General features: G+C 44.0%; 1 protein-coding gene across 13 annotated transcripts in view; it reads left to right on the top strand.

The window, feature by feature from the left end:
- Positions 1 to 22,224, top strand: part of RYR3 (ryanodine receptor 3) — a 548,224-nt gene that overhangs the window by 422,785 nt on the left and 103,215 nt on the right. For all 13 annotated transcript variants that reach the window (XM_043919301.1, XM_043919310.1, XM_043919307.1 and 10 more), the window contains exons 46-52: positions 317 to 437; positions 7,740 to 7,909; positions 10,796 to 11,016; positions 15,036 to 15,126; positions 16,996 to 17,136; positions 18,561 to 18,724; positions 20,961 to 21,039. In XM_043919301.1, coding sequence (XP_043775236.1) covers positions 317 to 437; positions 7,740 to 7,909; positions 10,796 to 11,016; positions 15,036 to 15,126; positions 16,996 to 17,136; positions 18,561 to 18,724; positions 20,961 to 21,039 — 987 coding nt within the window. The remainder of the gene's footprint in view (positions 1 to 316; positions 438 to 7,739; positions 7,910 to 10,795; positions 11,017 to 15,035; positions 15,127 to 16,995; positions 17,137 to 18,560; positions 18,725 to 20,960; positions 21,040 to 22,224) is intronic.

Below are 22,224 nucleotides of genomic sequence, written 5' to 3' on the forward strand. Positions count from 1 at the left end.
GGACTGCAGTCACACTGAGGCTCAACAACAGGCTGCCTTCACTGCTGAGGCTACATGACTGTTGCTATCACAGCAAAGCAATCCACTTGCCCTCCTTGGCCAGTTATTCCCTCAGTAGCACCTCTTCTAGAAAATCAGGAGAAAGCGCTTCTCTTTTTTTTGTGGCCACCCATGTCTAGAACAACTGGGGAGGCATAAAAGTGTACCCATCCCATCCCCCCAGAAGGAGAATCATTTTACTGCCCAAGGTTTGAAGGTGGGGTGCAGTGGGCGTATGGGAACCTCATTTATCTTACTCTCCAACCCTACCTTGCAGCTTATCCAGACAGGGAAGGGAGAAGCCATCCGCATCAGGTCCATCCTGCGCTCCCTCGTTCCCACCGAGGACTTGGTTGGAATCATCAGCATCCCCTTGAAACTGCCTTCCCTGAACAAAGGTAAGGGAGTGGCTGAAGACAGTCCTGCCAGCCTCCCCGGGGCCACCCGCTCGCAGCAGGATCCTGTGGGCAGTGTGGGGGTCCTCCCTGCCTCCTCCTGCAGGGCAGGCTTCACAGGGACAAGATCTCGCTCTTTTTCTGGTGGTGAAGAGTTCTCTCCTCCCAGCTCCAGCTGGCTGATTGTCTCCTCTGCTCTTTTGGGTTGAGACTTCCGTACTCCATGTCCCATAAATGCGGCTAGTCCAGACCTCACTGTCTTCTGAACTCCAGTCATCTGGAGGGAGGCTGATGGACTGGGACCAACAGGAGCCCTCCCCAAACCTCCCATCCCCTTTGCCTCTGTGCCCCCAAACTGTGCAGCCAGCTGGGGCAATGGAAGGATAGGGTCTGACTCAGGCTCCCTTAGCCATAGTGCTGTGCACCTCACGGCCATGGACCATAAAGGGTCTTCTCCCACGGCTTCTCATGACATTGGGCATCAGTCGTGTTAACCTTACAAAACTTATACTCTCCCAAAAACACAGAGGCTCTCCATTTCACTCCACCTACTATCTAGTTAGTTACCTCCTGGCTGATGGAAAAATTGAAAAGATAGCATGATTCTGCTGCAGTGTTTCCCAAACTGGTGTTCCGCGAGACATTTTGATAAAGGATACTAATTGCTATACATTTTAACAAGGGGTTTGGAGTCAAATAAGTTTGGGAAGTCTGGGGATATATCACCTTTTTCTATCTTTATTGAGATATAACTGACATATAATGTTGTGTAAGTTTAAGATGTACAGTGTGATGATTTGATATGTTTATCAAAATTAAGTAAATGCATGCTTCACCTTGCATAGTTATTATTTGTTGTTGTTATGGTGAGAACATTTAAGTTCTACTCTCATAGTAACTCTCAAGTATACAGTACAGCGTTATTAACTGTGGTCACCATGCCGTACATTAGATCCCCCAAACTTACTCATCTCATAACTGAAAGTGTGTACTCTTTGGCCAACATCTTCCATTTCTCTCACTTCCCCCAACATGTAGTAACCATCAATCTACTCTCACTTTCTATGAGTTCAATTATTTTAATATATAAGTGAGTTCATACAATACTTGTCTTTCTCTAATTTATTTCGCTTAGCATTATATCCTCAAGATCCATCCATTTTGCTACACATGGCAGGATTTCCTCCTTTTATAGCTAAATAGTGTTACCCTCTGTGTGTCTGTGTGTGTCCATATGTATGTATATACCACATTTTCTCTATCCATCTATCTGTGGACACTTAGACTATTTTTTCTATGTGTTAGCTATTGTGAGTAATGTCACAATCAACATAAGGATGCAGATACCTCTTGAAGATACTGATTTTGTTTCCTTTGGCTATATATCCAGAAGTGGGACTGCTGGATCATTTGGTTGTTCTGTTTGTGATTTTAAGGAAACTCAACACTTTTTCCATAGTGGCTACACAACAAGGGTTCCCTTTTCTCCTTATCCTTGCCAACATTTTTTATCCCTTGTTTTTTTATTGAATAATCATTCTGATGAGTGTGAGGTGATATGTCCTTGTGGTTTTGATTTGCATTTCCCTGATGGTGAGTGATGTTAAGCGTCTCTTCATGTGTTTGTTGGCCTTTTGTATGTCTTTGGAAAATATCTATTTGGGTCCTTTGCCCATTTTAAATCAGATCATTTGTTTTAGTTGTTGAGTTTTTGAGTTCCTTATATATTCTGGATATTAACTCCTTATTAGATATATGATTTGCAAATATTTTATTGCATTCTGTAAGTTGCCTTCTCATATGGTTGTATCTTTCGCTATGCAAAAACTCATTAGCTTAATTTGTCCCACTTATTGATTTTTACTTTTGGTGTCATATATCCAGAAAAATAATTGCCAAGACCCTATCAAGGAGCTTACCCACTGTGTTTCCTTCTAGGAATTTTAGTTTCTATTCTTACATTTAAGTCTTTAATCTATTTCTAGTCAACTTTTTTGACTAGTAGATTGATGGTTACTACATGTTGGGGGAAGTGAGAGAAATGGAAGATGTTGGCCAAAGAGTACACACTTTCAGTTATGAGATGAGTAAGTTTGGGGGATCTAATGTACGGCATGGTGACCACAGTTAATAACGCTGTACTGTATACTTGAGAGTTACTATGAGAGTAGAACTTAAATGTTCTCACCATAACAACAACAAATAATAACTATGCAAGGTGAAGCATGCATTTACTTAATTTTGATAAACATATCAAATCATCACACTGTACATAAACTTTTGTATGAGATAGGAATCCAAATTCTTTTCATCTCTGATTTTAGACAATTTTATTGTAATGTGTCTTAGAGAAGATGGTTTGGGATTGAAATTCGAGGGTGACTTACTAGCTTTATAAACTTGGATGTCCAAATATCTCCTCAGGTTTGGGAAATTCTCAGCCATTATGTCTTTAAAATACGCTTTCTGCTTCTTTCTTCCTCTTTTCTCCTGGACTCCAATGATAGGTAAATTGTTGCTCTTAATGGTGTCCCTTAAACCCTGTAGACCTTCTTCATTCTTTTTCATTCTTTTTTTCTGTTTGTTCTGCTTACTGGATAGTTTCAAGTCATTTGTCTCTGGGTTCACTGATTCTTCTGCTTGGTCCAGAAGAAGCTCTCTATTGAATTTTTCCATTTAGTCATTATATTCTTCAGCCCTAATATTTCTTTTATGTTCTTTTTAGTGCTTTATGTTTTGTTCTATCACTTTGTTGAACTTATATTTTTGTTCCTGTTTTCTTTATATCATTAAGTTGTTTATCTGGATTCTCTTGGAACTCTCTAAGCATCTTTAGAATAACTATTTAAACTTCTTTGTCAGGCCATTCATTCATTGCTGTTTGTTTAGTTTCAGTCACTAGGCATTTGCTGTGTTCTTTTTGTGGAGCATGTTTCTCTTGTTCTTTATGAGCCCAGTAGCATTGCATAGGAACTGTGCATTTGAGGAAGCAGTCACCTCTTCCAGACTCTATGGACTGACTTTGGTGAAGAAAGACCTTCACCTTCAGGTGGGGCTCTTCTGGTACCAGAATGTAAGGCAGCTTCAGGTCCAGACAGCACATGATGTCTTGTTGACTCAGGCCCCTGGGTTCAACAGTATTGACGACTGCGTGGTTCTTGGCCAGAGCTGCCTGGGGTCCTCCATGACTGAAAGGGCTGTCGGGGCCCTAAGCAGTGCTTCAGGCCTAGCATGTAGGGACCAGGGAAGGCAGTGGTGGTGGTGGCCAGAGCCAGTGGTACACACACTTGCAGGGACCAGCTGCAGACACACATGTAGTGGCAAGGGCGGGGCCAGCAGCAAAGACCAGAGCCAGCTGTGGGTACATTGGCACGTGGGGAGGCCCTGCTGGGTCTCACCTGGGTGCGTGTGCAGCAGTGAAGGCCCAGAATAGGAGCTGGGCTGGCAGCATGCAGGTCCATAGCTGGAGTGGCTAGCTCTGCAGCTGAAGGAGTCTAGATGGTGTCTCATACTTGCACAATCACAGAGGCTGGGGCTGGCTGCTGGTGCAGATTTGGGGTTCTGGCTGTTGCTGGGGAGCAATGGGGGAGAGTCAGGTGACTGGGCATCTATGAACACACAAACCCATGGGACAGAATCCTGTGAAATCTGGATTTTGTGGTGGCTGTAGCTGGCTTTTGGTTTCTTCAGTGGTGAAGGCTGCTGGGTCCTCAGCAAGTAGGTCACTGGGAAACAGGGGTTCTCCTACTGGGTGGCTGATACTGGTCACCCCTGCCCTTCTTTCCTGTTCCTAGGTGTCTCTAGGCATCTCAGCTTTGCCAGTCTCTGGGTGGGGTGAAACCAAAGCTGGTCCTTCATGCAGTGCCCCAGAAGGCTCTGGAAACCAATCACACACCCTACTCTCACTAACTGGCAAAAGAAACTCTTTCTAGTTGAGTTTCCTTTTTGGCGCTGAGCAATGCCAACCTGGAGAATGCAGGCAACATGAAGCCACCCTTCCCTCCCTTTTTGTGCACTTACTCTCACGTATTTTATTCCACTATATTCATTGGAAGGACTGATGCTGAAGCGGAAACTCCAGTACTTTGGCCACCTGATGCAAAGAGCCAGTTCACTGGAAAAGACCCTGATGATGTGAAAGATTGACGGCAGGAGGAGAAGTGGGCAACAGAGGACAAAATGGTTGGATGGCATCACCAACTCAATGGCATGAGTTTGAGTAAACTCCTGGGGATAGCAAAGGACAGGGAAGCCTGGTGTGCCTCAGTCCATGGAGTCACAAAGAGTTGGACACGACTGCATGACCGAACAACAAATGTTGCTGCAGTTTATTGAGTGGAGCCCTCCCTAAGCCCTCCCAAAGCTGGTGGTGTTCATGGATAGCTGATCTTTGTGGGGAGATCAAGGTTGTGGTCTCCTACTCCCCCCATCTTGGTGACATCATTCTTGAATATATCACATTTTATAACTTCATGAAGCCTCTGAGAAATCGTGTGGTAAAGAAGATAAACGTTGAACTCAATGTTTCCCAAACTTTTTGAACACAGAACGCTCATTAGTTCAGTTCAGTCGCTCAGTCGTGTCCGACTCTTTGCAACCGCATGAATCGCAGCTCGCCAGGCCTCCCTGTCCATCACCAACTCCCGGAGTTTACTCAAACTCATGCCCATCGAGTCGGTGATGCCATCCAGCCATCTCATCCTCTGTCATCCCCTGCTCCTCCTGCCCCCAATCCCTCCCAGCATCAGGGTCTTTTCCAATGGGTCAACTCTTCATGTGAGGTGGCCAAAGTACTGGAGTTTCAGCTTCAGCATCAGTCCTTCCAATGAACACCCAGGACTGATCTCCTTTAGGATGGACTGATTGGATCTCCTTGCAGTCCAAGGGACTCTCAAGAGTCTTCTCCAACACCACAGTTCAAAAGCATCAATTTTTTGGCGCTAAGCTTTCTTCACAGTCCAACTCTCACATCCATACGTGACCACTGGAAAAACCATAGCCTTGACCAGACGGACCTTTGTTGGCAAAGTAATGTCTCTGCTTTTTAATATGCTGTCTAGGTTGGTCATAACTTTCCTTCCAAGGAGTAAGCATCTTTTAATTTCATGGCTGCAGTCACCATCCGCAGTGATTTTGGAGCCCAAAAAAATAAAGTCTGACACTGTTTCTACTGTCTCCCCATCTATTTCCCATGAGGTGACGGGACCAGATGCCATGATTTTAGTTTTCTGAATGTTAGGCTTCAAGCCAACTGTTTCACTCTCCTCTTTCACTTTCATCAAGAGGCTTTTCAGTTCCTCTTTACTCTCTGCCATAAGGGTGGTGTCATCTGCATATCTGAGGTTATTGATATTTCTCCTGGCAATCTTGATTCCAGCTTGTGCTTCTTCCAGCCCAGCGTGTCTCATGATGTACTCTGCATATAAGTTAAATAAGCAGGGTGACAATATACAGGCTTGACGTACTCCTTTTCCTATTTGGAACCAGTCTGTTATTCCATGTCCAGTTCTAACTGTTGCTTCCTGACCTGCATACAGGTTTCTCAAGAGGCAGGTCAGGTGGTCTGGTATGCCCATCTCTTTCAGAATTTTCCACAGTTTATTGTGATCCACACAGTCGAAGGCTTTGGCATAGTCAACAAAACAGAAATAGATGTTTTCTGGAACTCTCTTGCTTTTTCGATGATCCAGCAGATGTTGGCAATTTGATCTCCGGTTCCCCTGCCTTTTCTAAAACCAGCTTGAACATCTGGAAGTTCTCGGTTCACATATTGCTGAAGCCTGGCTTGGAGAATTTTGAGCATTACTTTGCTAGCATGTGAGATGAGTGCAATTGTGCGGTAGTTTGAGCATTCTTTGGGATTGCCTTTCTTAGGGATTGGAATGAAAACTGACCTTTTCCAGTCCTGTGGCCACTGCTGAGTTTTCCAAATATGCTGGCATATTGAGTGCATCACTTTCACAGCATCATCTTTCAGGATTTGAAATAGCTCAACTGGAATTCCATCACATCCACTAGCTTTGTTCGTAGTGATGCTTTCTAAGGCCCACTTGACTTCACATTCCAGGATGTCTGGCTCTAGGAGAGTGATCACACCATCGTGATTATCTGGCTCGTGAAGATCTTTTTTGTACAATTCTTCTGTGTATTCTTGCCACCTCTTCTTAATATCTTATGCTTCTGTTAGGTCCATACCATTTCTGTCCTTTATCGAACGCTCATTAGTATCCCGTAAAAGTACTCTCTTTGGAATACCGGATGTTTGAGAGATTAATTCAGCCTCCCCTGTTCATAAACAGCTTCCCCTAGTGCTCAGGAGAGGAGACGCAGGCAGCATCCTGTCTGGAAAGAGTCCTCCTCTCATTGCTCTCCAGAAGTCCTGCATAGATGCCTGGGCTGAATTAGGTTTTGGGCTGGATAGCCCCAGATGTTTGCAACTCTCAGGGTGCCTTATGAAATACAGAATTTATATAAGCTGTGACTTTAGCTTGATCATTCCGGGGCGCTCTTTTCTAGTTTTTGGTCTTACCTGTAGGAGGAAGACTTTTTCTTTTTTATCCCCTTTAGAGATCCTTTTTGTTCTCCACGTCAAGAAATTTTTTTTTTTCTTCATGGCATTTTCCTCACTTTATCTTTGACCCTTTTTATTAAAATAAGGTGACAATTCTTGGATGATTTTCTGATCTAAATTTCACCTAAACCAGATAATACTTACTAAATACTGAAAGAGTATGTCCTCAGTCTTGTGCTACTTAGGTTGCAGTGCTTCTAAGCATGACATACTTTTCAATTCAATCTGCCTTACATTTTTCTCCCTCTCTTTTTTATGTCATCATTGAACAAAGCAGTAAATCAAGCCCTGACTCCTGGCATTTGCTCACCAACCTCAAGCTCCCAGTGTGATATCGCTGAGCATAGAATTGGACAGAGAATTCACATAGCACCCTGCTGTAACTGTATTTCCAACATACAAATACATTAGATGTAAATAAAATCAAATATAGATTATAGTACAATAATTGGGAAGTGATAAACTTTGAATATTTGTCATGTTTTAAAATATAATATGCTTAATTATAAATTATAATTTTAATAATGGATATATCTAATAACAGGCTCACTAAGTTCCTGAAATTTTAGCAATCAACTCTTCCAAGCCAGCATAAACTGACTCTAGTACATTGTATTATTTCAAAAATTCCTATTTCTTGTCAGGAGAACAAGCCATAGACAGACAAGCTCTGTGTTCCATTTGAGACTGTGGAGATAGAAAAGGGAATTTGACATTCTCTGTGTTTCTTTCAGATGGGTCGGTCAGTGAACCAGATATGGCAGCCAACTTCTGCCCCGACCACAAGGCACCCATGGTACTGTTCTTGGACCGTGTGTATGGCATCAAGGATCAAACTTTTCTGCTCCACCTGCTGGAAGTTGGATTTTTACCTGACTTAAGAGCCTCTGCCTCCCTAGATACAGTAAGTGGTTAAAATGAGAAAATTATTTTTTCATCACTGTAAGCGATTAATATTGGAATTAGAAGTGAAGTTTCTATCCACCCCCTGATCGCATATTAGTAGCTTGCTTTAAAGGGTGAGAAAATAGAGACACAAGAAATGGAGGATCTGAATTTCCTGGTCCAGAGACTTCAATGTAGGTAAACTGGACCTGAGACATTCAATCTAGCTCCGTCCAGTGCAGTTTCCTGTTGTGGTGGTGGCAGGGAGTGGTTCTCTCCTGTGCATTGCAGGGTGTTTAGCATCATTCCTGCCCTCTACCGGTACTACATACCAGTAGCACACCCCCAAAGCAATTCACCAGATGTACCCTGGGAGACACAATCACCCTCACATGAGAACCATGGCTCTATCACTTAAGAAGAAGGATGGCTGGCAAGCATGATAGGCTGAAAATACTCTTCCTACTCTGACTCCTTAAGTTATATGCAGTGACCATCAGGAAGGGTAGTCTGAAGCTCAGGGCATGAAAAGGTCAATGGAACGGGCCAAGTACAGATCCAAGTTTGGAAGTCAGGTGTGACGTAGGGTAATCCATCATCAACAGACATCAAGACAGGAGGCCCAGGAGTTAGAAAACAAGAATGCCAGGTGCTCCAGATCAGGATGAAGCAGAGAGATAGAACACTAGAGGTTCTGGGTTTAAGGAGGAAAGACCAATGAGATCAGCTTAAGTTTTAAAACAAATATTGACCAGCTTAGATTTGTTTTTAAATTGTATTATTATTTATTTATCTAGCTGCGCTGGGTCTTTGTTGCTGCGCGTGGCTACTCTCTAGTTGGGGGACCCGGGCTTCTTGTTATCGTGACTTCTCTTGTTGCCGATCACAGGCTCTGGGTGCACATGGGCTCAGCAGTTGTGGCCCATGGCCTTAGTTGCTCCGCTGCATGTGGGATCTTCTGTTCCAGGGATCAAACCATGTCCTCTGCATTGCAAGGTGGATTCTTAACCACTGGACCCTCAGGGTTGTTTTTAAAGAGCCAGTGGCTTATCTTCTTGATCAGTTGTGAAGTTTCTCAAAGGCATCACCTGGTGTCCAACAGCAGTAGAAGTCTGAGCTCTGGTGAGGGGTGGTCAGCTAGCCAGTACTTTAACTGGGGTGAATTCCACTTGAATGAGTTACTCAGAAATGGATGGAGTCACCCAGAAGTGGAAAGCAGTATGAGCCCCAATCTGAATGGGCATTCCATCCCTATCTGTGGCATGGAGGTAAGAAATGGTATATCCATGAAGGCATTAGGGGCATATGGCTGTTTCGTAAAATTAAAACAATTAAAAGCTTCCACTGCCTTGGTTTTTTTTTTTTTTTTTTTGAGCTTTCTTATAAGTTCTTTGATTTAAAAAATAATAATAAAAAAAAAAGATTAACTTGTGGGACATTCCCAGATTTCTTGATCAAAGCGTTCACCTTGTTTATAAATCAGATAAGCAGCAAATAATCTTCTAAAATTTGGTGTTCAAATCATAGGCTTATCTACACACTAACTTCCACAAAAGAAGCTTTGTATTCAGTTTCTCAGCACATGCATTTTCATGCATTCTCTTTTGAAAACTTTTAAGCCACTGGCATCAAAGCTCTTCCTCATTTTAACAACTCTTGTCTTTTAAAGAGATAAATCTGGAAGATTAGCTATTTCTTTCCATATGATTACTGCAGCTCCTAGAAGGCAAACTTTTGATAATTAATAAAAACACCCAGAAATATGTTCCAGTCAAAGAAAACAGTTTATCAAGTCATGTTATAGGAAATGTGTTACAGATATAATGGCTGTGATCATCACAGGAAATAATGATATTTCATCTCTGTGGGCTTCAATGTTTCTTTAGAAATTCTGCACTTTAAAAAAAATGACAGTTAACCATGCTTTGGCTATATTTAGTGTCACTAAGTGGGCCTTCCTTAAATCCAGCCTGTCTAAATGAGCAGAGAGAACATTGTGAGTGATGATTACAGCAGAGTTTTAGAGAAGGCCATAGGTTTCTATTCCATGTACACGTTTTCCCGTGAAGAAGTGGATTCCCTTCAGTGATGTCTTACCCTCATGCCAATTATCAGATTGCAGATTGTTCACAGTGCTCATAAACTAGGTGATAGGGGTCTGAGCTCCACTTTCTCTCTGTGAAACTGTCAACAAAATCAGTGTTTGAGTGTTTGCTGAGCCTGCGGTAGTGGGAGTTCAGTTGCTAAGTCGTGTCCAACTCTTGCAACCCCATGGACTGTAGCCCGCCAGGTTCCTCTGTCCATGGGATTCTCCAGGCAAGAAAACTGGAATGGATTGCCATTCCCTTCTCCAGGGGATATTCCCTACCCAGGAATCGAACCCACATCTCCTGCATTGCAGGCAGATTCTTTACCACTGAGTCACAAAGAGCCTGTAACCGTTTGCTAATCTCAAAAGCACAAGAGGACAGCTTGTGAGTCTCCATGATGAGAGACAAGAGATGGAGAACCAGAATAATATTATAAATAATAATACAGGAACTTGGAAGTTGGACTTTGCAAACAACAAGGGTGTTGGGTTAGACTGGTCATCAGCTCATTTTAACAAGGGTTTGGGATTCTTCTTGAAGGAAACAGGTGTTTGTGGACCATTTGGAATGAGTTAGCACCAGTCAGCCTTTGCTTTTCTTTTGTTTATTATTTCTTTTAACCTGATTCTTTTTTCCTTTAAGATGCAAAAGAGAAACAGGTCTCTTTAGACAGAGTAGGCAGTTGTTCAGCCTGTCACTGTGAAACACACATATGAGTACACCTCCCTGCCCTGCTGGTTATGAGCTCAGCACAGGGGAAGCCTGGCCCTGTCCTTCCCAGGAGACTGACCAGCATCTCAATCCCCTTTTCTTAGGTTTCCCTAAGCACCACCGAGGCTGCACTGGCCCTGAACAGGTACATATGTTCTGCTGTGCTCCCACTCCTCACAAGATGCGCCCCCCTCTTTGCCGGAACAGAGCACTACACTTCTCTGATCGACTCTACACTGCAGACAATATACAGGCTTTCCAAGGGGCGATCCCTCACCAAAGCTCAGAGGGACACCATAGAGGAGTGTTTGCTGGCCATTTGCAAGTAAGTGCACACTGCCCATGTGTTTCACTTCTGTGTGTTTATCTGTGTCAGCTGCATTTAATGGTGTAACCCTAGACCTGGTAAATCTAGTCTGAGGATACACTCAGACTTTCAAGATTTTGCTGGGTCCCCTACTTGCCACAGGTTCTTTCTTTTTTTTAATGTTCTGTTGAAATATAGTTGATTTACTTTGTTGTGTTAAGTTTCAGCTATAGAGCAAAGTGATTCAGTTATATATATATATATATATATATATACATATATATATATATTTTCTTCTTTAGATTTTTTCCACTGTAGATTATTAAAAGATATCATTCCCTGTGCCATACAGTAGGTCCTTGCTGTTTATATATATACATACATATATATATGTATATATAATAGACGATCACACATACACACATACACACACACACATATTCACGGGCTTTCCAGGAGGCACAGTTCTGTCTACCATGCAGGAGATGTGGTTTTGATTCATGGGTGGGGAAGATCCCCTAGAGGAGGAAATGACAACCCACTCCAGTATTCTTGCCTGGAAAACTCCATGGACAGAGGAGCCTGGAGGGGGTCCATGGGGTCACAAAGAGTCGGACATGACTGAGCATGCACATGTGCGTGCAAGCGTACACACACACACACACACACATGTAATAAACTCCTAATTTACGCACAGGCTCTTTCTGATGAAGCTCATCTCTTGCTCTGGGGAAGTGATGGGATTGACAGCTCAGACTCTAGCCCTGAGGATTGGTAGGCCAGGAGATGAGACCATCTTTCAGTCCTAAAGTATTCAGATTAAGAAGTGATAAATTAGGTGGTTAGGATTGCGCAATACTATATGTAAAATATAAAACTAACAAAGACCTACTGTATAGCATACAGAACTCTACTCAATATTTTGTAATAATATAATATGTAATATATGGGAAAAGAAACTGAAAAAGAATATGTGTGTGTATATATAACTGATTCACTTTGCTGCAGACCTGAAACTAACACAACATTGTAAATCAACTATAGTAGTAGCAGTAATATTAGTCATTTAGTCGTGTCCAATTCTTTGCAACTGTGTGGACTATAGCCTGCCAGGCTCCTCTGTTAATGGAATTCTCCAGGCAAGAATACTGGAGTGGATAGCCATTCCCTTATCCAGGGGATCTTCCAGGCCCAGGGATCGAACCCAGGTCTCCTTCATTGCAGGCAGATTCTTTACCTTCTGAGACACCAGGGAAGCCTAAAATCAACTATACTCCAATATAAAAAAACAAAAACAAAAAAGAACTAATGCTTTAGTTCTTAAACTAGAGCCAGAAGCAGGTTTTCCCTTCTGGATAAGTAGACCTTTACACAGAGGCCAGACTATAAAAGCGTGAGTCAAAGCCGCCCACCTCTAGGCCACATAAGACCTGGAACAAAGAAAAGAAGGCCTCTCCAGTCCCCATGGGGAATCGAGGCAGGAGTGTTCACTGCCACAGACGGGCAACCAGGGACAGAGGGTAAAGCCAGCCTGAGACCCGGCATTGTCAGGAAACTACATCAGATCTTGTGGGGTCAAAGGAAGAGGGCTCTTCCAATGGCAAGTCTCAGCCACACAGTCCAGGACCAGGCTCTGCTGTTTAAGCCAGTGGTTTTCCACCTCAGCTATGTATTAGAATCACCTGGGTGTCCAGGCCACACCTCAGTGCCCAAAATCCAGACCTTTAGGGATGGGGGCCCGGCCCCTAGCTTGTGAAGCTCATCAGACAACTCCATGATGCAGCCAAGACAGAGAGTCACTGCTGTAGGTTATCCTGGAGTCAAGCCCAGCACGCGTCCCTTTAGTCGCCACCTGGGTCTGGCCCTGATTCTTGTTGAGTGATTTGTTTCCTAGTCACACTAGAGATGACTCTGCAGTGATGGGACTGGGGCTGCCTAGAAAAAAAGCAATTGGTCAGTCAGTTTAGGACATCAAATTAAAAGGCCATCTCACATTTATGTTTCAAGTGTAACGTGGTCCTTCTATTTTAAATGCTTTATTAAAATTAACCTTTATATGCCATCTGTCATCTAAGGCCTATAGACCTCAACTTTTGAGTTGCCCAAAAAGTTTGTTCAGGTTTTCCTGTAAGACATTATGGAAAAACTCAAACATGTTGGCCAACCCAATACTTTTATGGGTCAAGCTGTGTCATGCACAGTGCTATTTGCCTAGGATGTGGAGTGGAGGGGGTGGGCCATCCACCCAGGCCCCATAAAAGGGGTTTCTCTCTGAGATCCTCTACCAAAATCAGGCTCTTGTACTCTGATGGCACTTCATTCATTCCAGTATCAGAACTGGCAGAGAATTAAGCTTATTTGAGTGCTGTTGGTTCTAGAAGGGAAACCAAGCTTGGTAAACACACTACAGGCCTCTAGGAATTAATAGGGTGAGTAAGGTTTCCATGCCACCACTCCACAAGGAGGAGCAGGAGCCCCATGACTGGTGGATATGGTTGGGCGTCTACTTTTCTCCTGAGTAGTGGCCAAGGGAATAAACAGTGAGTCTGCACAGAAATCCTTCCTGTTGGCATTGGTTCTATAATTGGCTGGTAGCTACATCCATCACAGCTGTAGGTCTTGTTCGACCTTTTCCCAGGTCTGAACTCACCAGGTATCTTGGGAACCAAACCAAAAGTCCTGTCTCCCAGCATAAGCCTCTTCCTAGTTTTTTTTTTTAAGTCATGGCAAGACATGTTAGCATATATGTCTTTAAAGAATCAGACCAGACCTTGGGAAAATTAGAATTTTATATCAAACCAAAATTAGAGCTCACAGCCCTATTCCTATATTCCTAGGAGCTTCTCCACTCCTCCTCTTGGCCATCTGAGCTCTAGAAACAGCCGACAAACTGATACTTAACTAGCTTTATTATTTATTAAGTCAGGAGTTAATCGAGTTAGAGATTTATTTTACTCCTTGATTTTATTTGTTAGTCTAAGGTGATACTGCTAATTAGGTAAACAGTGTAAAAAGATGATTTTATATGTTTATGATTATTACATTTAGAGACGAGCTTTTACTTGCTATACATCATGATTGATTTTTTCACTCCAGGGATTTTTATTGCAAGGCCAGCTCTAGCAAAGTTTGTGAAACAGACGAGCTTTGTTGTCCATCTCCATTCACATCTATCCTCCTTGTTGTAGATGCCTCTGAGGCTATCTTTGTGGCATTTTAACATTCAAGATCAGAGTTATTAACTTTGCCTCCTTGTCTCTTAGGCATCTCTGGAAAGGGGCCAGTGAGCTGAACGTATGTGCCAAATTGTGTCTGTGTGTGTATTTTATCTGGGAAGAATCCTGAGGTTTCACAGAGCAATCTAAAAATAATGGCTGAATCAACATGGTTTATCTCTCCTTTCTCTATCTCAGAATTTACTTGTACCAATACCAAGGCCATGAATGCTTTGATAATTTGATACATTGTTCTCTAATTATTCAATTTGCTTTTTAAAGAAGTTTTTTTTTCTTCTTCTTTTGAGGACAAATCCTTAACCCAAAGACATGATTTCGCTAATAAGAATTTCAGGTTCAGTAACTCGGAGCGCCCTTCAGATCACCAGTAGGTGTCCTCAGATTCCACCTGTGCAGCTGATCACCTCGCTTCTTCCTTGGCAGAGTTCGGGAGCATGGTCAGCCTGTAGAGAGAGTTCTAAAATCACCAGGACTTTCTTTCTGTTGTATTTCTGTTATATATATTTCTTTGCCCATAGTCAGCGACTGTATTTTGAGTGTCAGAGGCCCTAGAACATCCTGTCACATGGTGATTAGAATTTAACCTTAAGGATCTCAAGCCATGAGCCCCACTCTCTCTCTCTGCATTTTAACTACACTTGATTTTTAAAGTGTTTTACCATCGACTGTGGTTTTATCCACAGTCTTGTGATTTATGAGATAAGTGTTTTGAAAGTTATCCCTGCTGAGTATTTCTTTCATTCTCTCTCCCTTATTTTTTTTTTCATTATATCCTTTTGTTTTTCTTATTCTGTATTGCAGTCACTTGAGGCCTTCCATGTTACAGCAACTCCTGCGACGTCTAGTTTTTGATGTGCCACAACTCAATGAATACTGTAAAATGCCTCTTAAGGTAAACCTCTCTATTGTTACAGAAATACAGTCTATGGCACGGGAAACGTGCTTTGTAAAACATGATCTTCACAACTGGGGGAGCAAAATACATCTGAAATGGGTTTTACCCTTTGAGTTGATAGCAAACTAAACACAACCTCCAGAATCAAGCCCTTTCGTTTTTATTATTTATTTATTTTTAATTGGAGGATAATTGCTTTACAATATTGTGTTGGTTTCTGCCATGCATCAACATGAATTAGTCACAGGCATACGTATGTCCCCTCACTCTTAAACTTCCCACCCTCCTCTTACCCCATCCCACTCCTCCCAGTTGCCCTAAAGCACTATGGAGGGCTGTGGAATCTCTGACAACATACAAGCTGTTGTCAACACACAAGCTTCTTGAGTGCAGAGGTTGGAAAGAATAATTCTGCTGGATTCATTAACTGCTCCAATTTGCCTTAATCGATTTCCGCCAATTACTTGTTATTTAGCAGAGGTTAGTGAGGGGACTTAGATCTTTGTACTTTCCTGCCCTAATTAGGTTTTCAGAAGGTTTGTAATCTCAAAAAGCTTTGAAGTCCTGTGATTCTTCGTTTAGGTACAGAACGTAAAATGTCCCTTTTCTTTTCCATACTATGTTGTGCTTTTTTTTTTTCCTTTTGTAACAGATCTTCTTTAAATTTTTTTCACTTCTTTTCTCTTATTAGTAAAAAGTAAGGCCACAGAGCCCTGTTTTCATCATCTGGTTCCTGATTTTCTCACAAATTACCAACATTTTATTGCTGGTATGGCGAGCATTCCGGCCTGGGCAAGAAGGCACCAGAAGCAGTCACCCCCAAGGGCAGTGTTTTTCCTCTTTTATCTCTGAGGCACCTGCTCTAGTTGTATATTCAAAAGGGTCAGCAGTGGCCAGCCATACCTGAAAATTCTGCCTAGTCATTTCAACAGAACTTTCCTTCTTTTCAGAAATAACCTAAGCAAAGATTTCAGGAAGCATGTTACTGGGATAAACAGAATTCCCAGAGGCCTTTAGTCCATCCTCTTGTTCCATGCCAGGTAGAAGACAGCTTGTATGTTGTCAGAGATTCCACAGCCCTCCATGGACTTATTCTTCTGTCTAACCCTAAAACTCTCAGTTTTCTTCCCATAAAGTCCTTTAGATAAAAAACAGTTTTTACAGTTCAGCTAGGCATTGCTTCCTTGGAATGCCTGTGCCATCAGCTGAATTCTGGCTCCCAAAGAGACATCATCACTAGCACGCAGCAAGCTCACTTTTACCCCTTAGATCAGTGGGATTTTTCCTGTGGGATGTGGATCCCACCTGCTAGGATGGGACCTTTGGCAGTGTACGTGTCCCCTCTACTGGCCACGTGGGGAACTGCTGTAACATGGCTAGACCATCAAAAGGCTCGCGTGAAAGGCAGGGAAGCCAGGGGCAGGAATCAATGTGGAGAAATCTGTGGACGCACAGCCTGCTCCCTGCCCACCCCTACCCACATCAGCATTACCAGATTTACAAGCAAAGATCTCAGAAGAAATTCTCCCCAGGCCTGACTGGCTGGAACACAAAGACTTCCAGAGGGTAGCATTTCTTAACTGGAGTAGTAACAGTCCTCTCCCATTTTATAGGAGCCTCTGGGGGTGATTTGGGAGGCATGAGAGTTAACGGGGCAGATTCCGTTTGGGCTGAAGCTCGTGAGGCGCAAGAGCAGACCATTCCCAGTGGCGTCGGGGGCCTGTCTGCAGACAGCCTGACTATTTGCATTGTTGGTTTCACTCTCCTGGTGGGTCTATGCTGTTTTCTTCTTCCCTGTGTGCTGTCGATGCCTGCGGATCTTCTCTGCCCCACCCCGCTGGTGCACACTTGTTCTCAACCTGCCAGCTTCTGACGAATCACTACGAACAGTGCTGGAAGTATTATTGTCTGCCTTCGGGCTGGGGGAGCTACGGTCTGGCTGTGGAGGAAGAGCTACACCTGACAGAGAAGCTCTTCTGGGGGATTTTTGACTCCCTCTCCCATAAGGTAATGGCGGTGCTCCTGGAACAAAGACGGGGTAAGGGTGGCCGGACCTCGGTGATACAAGCACCTGAACATAAGAATTGCTGATTCCCAGTCACCCTCTGCCACATGCCCGAAACTATGCCAAGCACTTTGCAAGCGGATCACGTGCATTATCCCAACTACCCTGACCCTCATTTGACAGGTGGGAGATCTGTTGGTAACTTGCCAGACTCACAAAGTTAACATGTGGAGAGCTGCTTTCAGAGTAAATTAGAATACCTCCTAGTTCCAGGATTAATGACTTACTTCATCCCCTTCCTTCCCTCCCCGCCCACCCCCACCCCCGCCAATGTTATATGGCCCCTGTTAGCCTGCCTTCACCAAGTTCAAGCCTAGAGAAGTCCTAGCATCTGCCCTGAGGTGGGGATGTGGGATTCCCAGGAGACCTTTCAGGGGAGGAGCTGTCCAGCCCCTGGGGACGAGGAGCCTGGCAGAGGACTAAGGGCCTCTGCATCCCCAGCCGTCCTGTGTGGTCTGATTGCAACACGGCCCCGATCTCACACTTGCTCCCCTTCCCTTGACATATATTTAGATTTGCAATGTGGCCAGCTTTAGATGAAGTCAGTGACATTCAGGATGGTATGGCCGTAGATAGGTCACCAGCTCTAAAGTTTTCTGGGTTTTCATACAGAAGTCGAGAGCAGGTATACGGCTGCTGTCTGGCGTTTGTTGTGTGTATGTGCTTAGTCATGGCCGACTCTTTGAAACCCCATGAACTATACCCACCAGGTTCCCCAGTCCATGAAATTCTCCAGGCAAGAATACTGAAGTGAGTTGCCATTCCCTTCTCTAGGGGATCTTCCCAACCCAGGGACCAAACCCCCATTTCTTGCATCTCCTGCATTGGCAGGTGGATTCTTTACCATGGCACCACCCGCAAGTAAATGATCTTCACGCCTGTCTTCCTTTGGTCTAGTACAAGCAGATCAAAGGTTGTCCCTCACTCCATGTGTTTCAGCTGAGATTCCTTCCTGGCGAAGTTTAGGAGAGAATGGTGATACCGAGCAATCTGCTGACTATCAGCGTGTGACCCGCCTTGGCTACTGGGGGCCCAGCCACGCTGCTGTACCCCCTCCAGGAATATCTTTAGATATTCCTGCAAGTAACTAATTATGAGATACTGATTTAAACCTTGATTTAAGGTTCCTCAACCTACAGCAAATGGTGACTTGAAGGCTTTACAGATTGTCGCTTTTCTGTGACAAGGATACCTCAGTTTCCACCAGAATGCATTACAGGTCTTACACGTTCCCCATTGTGGTTAACCTGGGGAAATGCATGTGTTGTTCTGTTTGTTTGTTTTTCCCCAGCCAGTTGGTGAGTGGTTCTGCCGGGGGCTGTGGTTCTGGCGTCTGTGCTAACGTGGTCTTTGTCTTTCGCCGCAGAGGTATGACCCAGATCTTTTCCGGATGGCCTTGCCCTGTCTCAGTGCAATAGCGGGGGCCCTGCCACCAGATTATTTAGATACCAGAATCTCAGCCACATTGGAGAAACAGGTCTCAGTGGACGCAGATGGCAACTTTGACCCCAAACCCATCAACACCGTGAAGTGAGTCCAGAGTCATCTCTAAGCTGGTCCTCGATTTTACGCCATGGCCAGTGTTTCTCTTTCAGAAGGAAGCCAGAAATTTAAACCTCCTTCCCTTCTCTCCCTTCCCTTCCAACGCTGTTCGTCATGTCCCTTGACACTACAAGTCACATCAGGTGCTGGATTTTGACCTCAACTCCTGAAGGTTTAATCCACCTATATCTGATTATATGTTATATTATTCTATTCTGCACTTCTTTTGGGAGGGTGGAGTTGGTTTATTTATTATAAAAAAATGGATGCTCTCCACATATGTCTCCCGAGGCATGGTAAGCATCCTGACAAATGATGCAATTAATTTATTAATGAGTTTTTTGACAGAATCTTTGCTCTTTGTGAATTAGGCCTGTACAGTACTAATAACATCGTACATCAAAGCCCCTCCTTAAATAACACTCAGCTGAGCTCCCACAAGACTTCAGGATGTGAGGGCAGAACAGCATGGGGGGGGTCCTTATTTGAGAGACTGGACCTGCTCTTTCCCAATGGATGCTGGATCTTTGGAATGACTCTACAATAATTCCTTTTAATTTCTCCCACTGATTCTCCAGCATGCCTCACTGGTGGTGATTAGGCCATGGACAAAGTATTAGACAAGATCTATTCGATTTTGCCTTTGGCAGTTCTGTCCCAATTATGATTATGGGTCATGGGGCATACAGGCTTCATCTCCAGCTGCATTTTCAGTGAAAAGCTCCAAACCTGCTGTGGTATGAGCAGGGAAAGGCAGGCATCCTGTTATGGACCCCTTGGACTTACGTTTTACGGCAGTAGTTCTCAGATGAGAGCCATAGTCTGAGCCCTTCTCTGGAGCTGTCAGCTTTGATAACGTATAAAATTCATCTTTGGGAAAACAAATACACATTCCATCAGCAGAGCCTTGAGCTGAATGAATGGTGGGAAATAGAATTGAACCTGCTGTAAGAAAGAGGTAAGGGATGTGGTGTACCTTCAGGCTGGCCAAAGGGAAGGCAGGTATTGATCTTGGAGAACTTGGCCCTGTGAAAACATCCGTGTGCCAAAGGATGCCAAAAGGTGTGATAACATGGACACTTTTATAAACATTATAAGACACTGTGAAACTCCAGCAATTGTGTGCTAATGATGACTTGTTCCATGCTAATTTGAGAACTCTGATTTCTTCAGATAGATTTCTGACATCAGAGATTCTTTGAGTAATATGAATAATGGAGACTAACTCTGACCAAAACTTAAACAGAAATGGACCTTATTGTAAAAAAAAAAAAAATACAGGGTCATTATTAAAATCTAGTGAAAGGCTGACTAAGCAGGCCTCAGCAAGGACAGGAACTAAAGCAGAGTGGCCTCATGGACATTCTCCAGGTGTCCCCATTGAATGCGTCACCATGAAGAGTTTTCTGTCCTGGTCTCACTCAACTCAAGATTCAAATTACAAGTTCTCTGGTGGTCTACTTGTTAGGATTTCTGCCCTTTTACTGCTGTGGCCCAGGGTCAGTAGCTGGTGGGGGAACTGAGATCCTACAAACTGCACAGCACAGCCCTCCCCCCCAAAAAGATTCAAATTCCAGAGAGTCCAGTTGGCCTCATCAGAGCCAATCCTCAGTGACAATTCACATAAGACTACACACAGTGCAGGAAGCCTTGCTCCTGAAAGAGGAGCAAAGGTGTCTTACCAACAGAAGGGGTAAAAGCTGAGGGGCTAACAGAAATGACAGGTGTCCACTGGACTGCCATGATTCAAGCATTTAAGCATGAATCACCAGACCTCAAAAGGTAGACAGACACTATTTTGGAACACTAGGTCCTCTAGCTACCCACTCCTGCCATCCCCCAGTTGGAGTTGTGAGATGGCAGAGCAGTGTCTTTGATGAATGCATTCTCGCAATCTGGCCAGGACAGGTCTGGCCCAGGAGCCGAAGTGGTTCTTAGGAGCAGAGGGAACCTGGGGCAGCTGGAGGGAGGCCGCCTGAGAAGCAGAGGCTGCTGCAGAGATGCCCTCTGATTAGCTGTGGGCGTGTCTGTGACCTGATCCTGAATACGCCACACCTGGAGCTCGGGAAGGTCATCAAGTCTGGTGTTCAGCTTCAAATCTGGAGTCAGCTGGTTGATCACATCCAACTTCTGTCGGCTGATTGTTAGTTCTGACTATCTTTTTGGGACATCTGGCCGAAGAGCTTGGGGAGGTTGTAAGTTTATTTTTCCCCTCCTTTCACAGTTTCTCCTTGCCTGAAAAATTGGAATACATCGTCACCAAGTATGCTGAGCACTCCCATGATAAATGGGCCTGTGACAAGGTAGGGATTATCATCCAGCCGACAGTTGTCAGGGGGGTAAAAATAACCAGCCCAAGAACGTTAAAGGGTTCAGTCCAGGAAATCTGCCTGATGTGTCTAAGTGACAGACTTGCCATGCCAAGAGCATTCATTATTTTTGAGTGGCCATTTCCCAGGGATGGTGGAAGTCGGAGAAATAGGTGGTGGCAGCTGCTGGTGTGGCTTTTCTTGTCTCTCAAGAAAATGATTGATTCTGGGAAGGCTGTTATCTCTCCTCACATTGCATTTCCTGGAGTTGGTGCTCAAGCACATGCTTATGTATGTTTGACATAAATGCTTAATGGGGGGCCGGAAGCTTTTATTAATTTTTTTTTTAAATGTAGCATTAGGAAAGGGAAAATTGAATAGAAAGCTTTATTCTCACATTTTGCCAGCAAGCTGAATTTTGGTCTAGGGAGGACACCCGTCTTCCCCTGACAGGCAGTGTTGGAACTTCCAGACTCTCCCTTATTAATAAGCCCGTCCATCTGGTGTTTAAAATTCTTCACCACATGAGGTCAGGCTGCTTAATAAGTTTAATTGCTCTGTCAGCCCTTTAATGCTGGCAGGCGAAAGGAGGGGAATGTGCCAAAGCCATCCTGGAGTCCTGTAGGCAGCCAGTTAAGCACTGGGGCCATTGCTCAGCTGCAGTTTACAGCCCGAAACGGTGGACCCACCTCCACAGCACGGCCGCAGAAACCACCTCCCTGGTCGCACGCTGGATGAGATACAGCTTGAAGTCCTGGCTCAGCCTCTCTCATGAGCTGGGCTCAGCTCTGATTCGTTCCTGAGCTACTGTTTGGGGCTTATGACAACAACGATCATTGTATCTGTAGAATGGGCTCATGATTCTAGAACAGAGGTTGGCATGCTTTTCCTATGAAGGGCCAGATAATAACCATTTTAGGATTTGTGGGCCAGACAGTCTCCATTGCAACTACTCATCTCTGTTGTAGTGATGCAAAAGCAGCCGTAGACAACATGTAAATGAAGGCGCGTGCCTATGTAATACAGTAAAAACTGTATTTCTAAAACAGGGACTCGGCTGAATTTGGCCCAAGGGCTGTCTGTAGCTTGCTGACTGTTGCACTAGAGCATCTGTGTTTTCTCAGCACTCCTTCATACGCCCATCTGGGCAGCTTTGACTGAGGGACAGGGACACCTCCA

Source organism: Cervus elaphus, chromosome 12 (assembly GCF_910594005.1).
Source record: "Cervus elaphus chromosome 12, mCerEla1.1, whole genome shotgun sequence".
Classification (NCBI taxonomy): Eukaryota; Metazoa; Chordata; class Mammalia; order Artiodactyla; family Cervidae; genus Cervus; species Cervus elaphus.